The sequence below is a fragment of the Sinocyclocheilus grahami genome, unplaced genomic scaffold (genome assembly GCF_001515645.1).
Source record: "Sinocyclocheilus grahami isolate Dianchi unplaced genomic scaffold, SAMN03320097.WGS_v1.1 scaffold117.1, whole genome shotgun sequence".
NCBI classification, from domain to species: domain Eukaryota; kingdom Metazoa; phylum Chordata; class Actinopteri; order Cypriniformes; family Cyprinidae; genus Sinocyclocheilus; species Sinocyclocheilus grahami.
In genome coordinates this window covers 982,240-988,961 of record NW_015505296.1, presented here as the reverse complement: position 1 = coordinate 988,961, position 6,722 = coordinate 982,240, and the positions used below count along the sequence as shown (strand labels likewise).

General features: G+C 38.9%; 1 protein-coding gene across 1 annotated transcript in view; it reads left to right on the top strand.

Annotated features, from left to right (window-relative positions):
* The window catches only part of LOC107589535 (calcium-activated potassium channel subunit alpha-1-like), a 287,488-nt gene that overhangs the window by 203,948 nt on the left and 76,818 nt on the right, over positions 1-6,722 (top strand). The window contains 1 exon segment of the mRNA XM_016278007.1: positions 2,423-2,514. Coding sequence (XP_016133493.1) covers positions 2,423-2,514 — 92 coding nt within the window.

Below are 6,722 nucleotides of genomic sequence, written 5' to 3'. Positions count from 1 at the left end.
CACCTACAATCCCTGCCGGTACGAGACTTGAACCCACAACCTCTAACCATTAGGCCACGACTTCCCCAATAGGACCTTTCGCACCGCTTTAGTTCCAGAACTAAATGTACAGTACTAAAGTACTGGGACGATTTTGCACTAACTATTTCTCAGTACCATTTAAAGGGTTGCTTTCACACCGACAGTGTGTACTAAGAAATGACGTAAGCCGGTCGACAGCGACGTCATTTGTGCGCGGCGTTCAACAACAGAAACAAAGAAGAACAACATTAACAGAAGGATGGAGGACGCTGTGATCGGAGCTGCTTTTGTTGTGTCTCGCAGGTTTCACAATAATGGACATGGAATTTCGACGTGTACGTAAAGCGATTGAAAGAATGAAAAGGAGGACTAAGAATCTCCAAGGACAACTGGCAGTGCTACATTTGCTACAAGTGCCTGCACTTCAGCGTCTGTCCATCTATCGCTGTTCTCCATACTTGCAAAATAAGTTGACACAATGTTTACAGTACGTTTACACGGCGTTTTAAATCATGGCGGGTGAGGGCGTTTCCATACGCGTTTGGCCAATCAATGTCTAATTGCATCACGATTAGTACCAGTTGTGCTGGTTAGACCCTGCTCCGGAGTAGGAGCTAATTTGGTTCTCAAAAAAGGCAGTCCGGTACTAAAATCGCACCCAGTTCCGGCAGTGCGAACACGCCCAAAAGTGGGTAGTTCCACAATTAGTTCTGGTAATATGAAAAGGTTCCCGCGGTGCGAAAGGCCCTAGTGTCTCGTTCCCTACTCAGGAAACCATGGTTACATATGTAACCTGAGACGTTTTGCAGGAAGTTTTTGGTAAAATTATAATTAAGTGGAAAATGCCAATTCAACTAAATTGCTATTGTGGCTGAGTAGATTGATTGCAAGAAGTAAAATACCTAGTGTAGGAGATTATGATCCGCACTCACGAAAACAGTCTTCTTTTTTCGTTTTATTTTACATTCATCGTTAATGGGAAAAGACACAAACGTTTCCACTCAATGCCTTCCTCAGTATGCAAAGCAATTCAATCCTTCCACCCACTTTTCAAATCACTAATTATATTGATGTCATCGTTCATTAGCCAATGATCAGTTACTAAAATCATTCAATCATTTCCATTTAAATACTAGACAATTTTCATGTATATACACAACACAGATCATCACCTCCACTAATACACCACACAACATATCCGTGATTAAAACAAAAATTATCTAGGATCTTATATTTATATATACTTAGAAGTAAAATACCAAAATTGAACCTAAATAAATTTGGTTACACTATTGCAATAATGGTTTAGATCAGGTAGAAATAGCTCAGTAAGGTAACTCGTGTACACATTTTACAATGAATATTTTTTGAATAATGATATCATTTTGAAACACTTTCATAGAAACGTTTAAAAAGAAATGACTCAAAAAAAGATTCAAGAATCAATATATATTGCCCAAGGTATTGATCATCCACAGGCATTCAGAAGGTCTAATGTGAAGCTTATATCGACATAATGCAGGACAGATGTGCTTCAGTTCTTGCACTAGACACGAAGTTCCAGCTGTCCAGAAGTTTCCATAGCAATCTGCTATTTCTTTTTGTTTTTGAGAAGGGCTGGAAATAATCACTGCTCTGCTTTATATCAGGTGTTCATTGAATGACTTCAGTATGGAAATGTTGTAAACCGTCAGATCTGATCAGGCAGATGTCATAATTCATCAGGGCCCTAGAGAGAGGTGAAGAACCTCTCACAACTCTCTTCGGGAGGTCAGACTGACAACTCGGGGATTAAGATCCATAGTAACACACAGCATGGAGATAAAACAGAACTTTGTCAAGGCTGCAATCTTGCAAAGTGCATCCAGCTCATTTAAAGCACACTAATGAGTCTTAATGTTCTTTGCAGCTGTGGGCGATCAGACTGGACTATTCAAATCCACTTGCCACTTGCATTAGTGTTTGTTGGACAAAACATGGCATGTAGGTTTTTTTTTCTTTTTTCTCTTCCTTCTCTGAAGACAGTTTTTTGTGCTGTCAGAGAAAATAAAGATTGACAGCACGACAAACTTTTTTTTATGTGTCTCCAAACCAGTGGAGTATCTCCAAAGTTGGCCTTTTGTCCATTATTCCATTTTCCCCTCAATTTGAATTTTTTTCTTTCAGATCTTTTTAGAAGCACAATGGACATTTATACATTTTTAAAGTATTTTTTGCTTATTATTTAAATTAGAAAACAAACAAACAAAAAATTGACAATTTACCAAGCTACATCATTTTGTTTTTGGACCAAACACGTCAATTTCTGCGCCTCAGAGGTTGGGGGAAAAATGTCCAGACTCGAACGGGTCTTTCCGCTGTCTTTTTTAGCCTCTGCTTCTGTCTCCTATCTTCTCCTTAGGCCATGTTTGCCAGCTACGTCCCTGAAATCATAGAGTTAATAGGAAACCGCAAGAAATATGGTGGTTCCTATAGTGCGGTAAATGGCAGAAAGTAAGTATTCCAGGTGCCACTGTGGCTTTGGTCACAGCAGAACCCCTCTTTGCATGCACTTTTCTTTTTCTGTTCCATGCATGTAGGCCATGTTTGCTCGCTACGTGCCAGAAATTGCTGCTCTCATCCTTAATCGGAAGAAATTCGGAGGGAGTTATAACTCGACACGAGGCAGAAAGTAAGTCAAAATCCAGAACCAGGTGTGGTTGTGTGACTCACACGCCCCCGTCTCGGATAGAGAGGGGGTTAGTGCAGACAAAAAATGATAGGACGAATGAATGTCACACTGTGACTGGAGACCTTGGCCATCGAAGCCACATGTCAATGTCCTTTGCTCTGTGTCCGTGGCTTCTTTTCCGTAACACATCTACTGCATTTTAATTTCATTACAGTGACTATTGTTGCTTTTCCATCCGTTATGTGCTGCTGTAGAATCAGTGTTTGTTTTGCATTTGAAATAGAAAAGAGCAAAATGAATGATAGAAGATCACTAGCTTATACTGTATGTAACGATCAGTATGTAAACACTGTTCACTTAGTGTCATCATTGTCTTGTGTTTGTTTCAGTTTTTTGTTCTCTGAGTTCTGCTCATCATGCTTGACCCATCTCTCACATGCTCTCTGTGAATGGACGTATGTTGGCTTTTTAGTTTGCATGCTGCAGTGAGAAAAGCCTCTCTGGCTGTGCGTCACTGCTGGCCCTTCACCTCATCTCTGTGTGACATGACTCTGGCCCTGATCTTCAGTCAGCACACACCCTGAATGCCTGGATACCTCAGCTCTCGCACTGGAGCTGCTCCATTGCAATTGGCTTGCTTTTTTGCCCCGCTTGGTACTTTTACTATGTCCCGTTTTTTCTTTTCCTTTTCAAAGATGACCCCTGAATGTGAATGTGGATATTTTGAAACCCCCCCACTTGTTTCTGGCTCAAACACGGCCCTGTCATCAGCACAGCGATTCTCCCGAACTCTCACGTTTACGTTCCAGAGCCCCCTTTATCTCTCTCGCGCGCTCTTTCCCAACCCATTTCGCAGCGTGAAACAGGCCCACGGTCACGTCCGGCTTTCATCATCTGAATTTGAGGGCAAATACTAAGCCGGATTGACAGCACGACAAACTTTTTTTTATGTGTCTCCAAACCAGTGGAGTATCTCCAAAGTTGGCCTTTTGTCCATTATTCCATTTTCCCCTCAATTTGAATTTTTTTCTTTCAGATCTTTTTAGAAGCACAATGGACATTTATACATTTTTAAAGTATTTTTTGCTTATTATTTAAATTAGAAAACAAACAAACAAAAAATTGACAATTTACCAAGCTACATCATTTTGTTTTTGGACCAAACACGTCAATTTCTGCGCCTCAGAGGTTGGGGGAAAAATGTCCAGACTCGAACGGGTCTTTCCGCTGTCTTTTTTAGCCTCTGCTTCTGTCTCCTATCTTCTCCTTAGGCCATGTTTGCCAGCTACGTCCCTGAAATCATAGAGTTAATAGGAAACCGCAAGAAATATGGTGGTTCCTATAGTGCGGTAAATGGCAGAAAGTAAGTATTCCAGGTGCCACTGTGGCTTTGGTCACAGCAGAACCCCTCTTTGCATGCACTTTTCTTTTTCTGTTCCATGCATGTAGGCCATGTTTGCTCGCTACGTGCCAGAAATTGCTGCTCTCATCCTTAATCGGAAGAAATACGGAGGGAGTTATAACTCAACACGAGGCAGAAAGTAAGTCAAAATCCAGAACCAGGTGTGGTTGTGTGACTCACACGCCCCCGTCTCTGATAGAGAGGGGGTTAGTGCAGACAAAAAATGATAGCACGAATGAATGTCACACTGTGACTGGAGACCTTGGCCATCGAAGCCACATGTCAATGTCCTTTGCTCTGTGTCCGTGGCTTCTTTTCCGTAACACATCTACTGCATTTTAATTTCATTACAGTGACTATTGTTGCTTTTCCATCCGTTATGTGCTGCTGTAGAATCAGTGTTTGTTTTGCATTTGAAATAGAAAAGAGCAAAATGAATGATAGAAGATCACTAGCTTATACTGTATGTAACGATCAGTATGTAAACACTGTTCACTTAGTGTCATCATTGTCTTGTGTTTGTTTCAGTTTTCTGTTTTTTGAGTTCTGCTCATCATGCTTGACCCATTTCTCGCATGCTCTCTATGAATGATGACTTTTTTTGCATGCTGCAGTGAGAAAAGCCTCTCTCATTTCTCATCTCTGTGTGACATGACTCTGGCCCTGATCTTCAGTCAGCGCACACCCTGAATGCCTGGATGCCTCAGCTATCGCACTGGAGCTGCTCCATTGCAATTGGCTTGCTTTTTTGCCCGCTTGGTACTTTTACCATGTCCCATTTTTTCTTTTCCTTTTCAAAGATGACCCCCTGAATGTGAATGTGGATATTTTGAAACCCCCCCTCACTCCTTTCTGGCTCAAACACGGCCCTGTCATCAGCACAGCGATTCTCCCGAACTCTCACGTTTACGTTCCAGAGCCCCCTTTATCTCTCTCGCGCGCTCTTTCCCAACCCATGTCTATTCAAATATTCATACAGCAAAATATACTGGAGGCCATCAAATTTGAGTGAAAATCATCAAAATAGCTGGCGGTGGCTGGCAACTTTTTTCAAGAATGCTGGTGGGGAAAGAGTTAATAAAATAATATAAATATAAAATATAAATAACATAATAGACAAAAAAAAACTAAATTATTAAAAATGATTAAAACAATTAAAAATGTTACATTGGCAACTAACTGAAATAAAATAAGTTTAATGTAAGTAAAATGAAGCTAAAACTGAAGTAAAAATAAATGAACAGCTAATAATAATAATGATTATATATATATACTGTATATGTTAGGGCTGTCAGTCGATTAAAATTTTTTATCTAATTAAATTAGATTGCGAAAATAACCACAAAAGTTTATTTAAAGATATTTTTGTTAAATGAGAAAGTATCAAGCAGACATTAGTCAAGTCAAGTCAAGTCTCAAGTCAAGTCTGCTTTATTGTCAATTCTTCCACATGTACAGCACATACACACAGAGAATTGAAATTGCGTTACTCTCAGACCCTTGGTGCATACAGATAACATAAATACAGATAGGTACAGATTAAATACAAAATACAACTATACAAATAAGGTAAAATGTAAAAATATATCTATATATATAAAGCACAAGGCATATGGCAGATTACAAATTGTAGCTTTAGAAATATTGTATTTGATTAAAAAAAAAAATATATATATATATTACACACAAACATTTAGGCTACAACGGCCTAACGTAAACTATGGAACGTAAAAGAAGATAATTTGAGAAACATGTCAGTATTGTTTGTTCGTACAATGAAAGTCATTAGTAACCAAAACAGCTTTGTACCAACAGTCTTCCAAATACCTTCCTTTATGTTCCACAAAAGAAAGGTTTGAAACGACGTGAGAGTGAGTAAATGATGACAGAATTAAAACTTTTTGGGTGAACTATCCCTTTAATGTTTTTATTATCATTATTGTTATTATTATTATTATTATTAACACAGAAACTGATAAAAGATGTTACAATCTCTGTGAGCTCGTCCAGATCGGTGGCAGCAGCTTCAAAGACGCTCCAATCAGTGAGGTCAAAACAAGCTTGTAAATCCTGCTCTGCTTCATTAATCCATCTTTTTACAGTCCTTAATACAGGTTTAGCTGATTTCAGTAGCTGATTCATTCAAACAGCTGATTCATTCAGTAATGAAGTAAAGGGCTCTCTTTATGAATGTTTCTTTGAATCACACGATTCGTTCAAAACACAGATTCATTAAGAAACTAAACACCGCTGTGTTGCTCGGAGACGTGCAATAATTCTGCTGTGGCTTTAATGGTAATATATTATATTGACTACTGCATTATAGATCCGTGGCAAAAACACATAATATTGTTTTTAAAATATAACAATATCAACTTCTTACTGAACTGTTGTATAAAATCGCATTTAAACTTGTGATATTTGGGTCAAAAACAGCACTCATGTAATAGCCTACTGCTCTCCCTGCTCGTGTGATATCGATATTGTATGATATAAATATGAGATAAAAACACATAAAGGGGCATTTTTTGCACCAATATCTTGAATTTTAGGGCGTAACTGCATTTATGGAGTTGTTGCCCTGCATCATATTTGTCAACGGTCAACTGTATGAAATGTAAGATGATG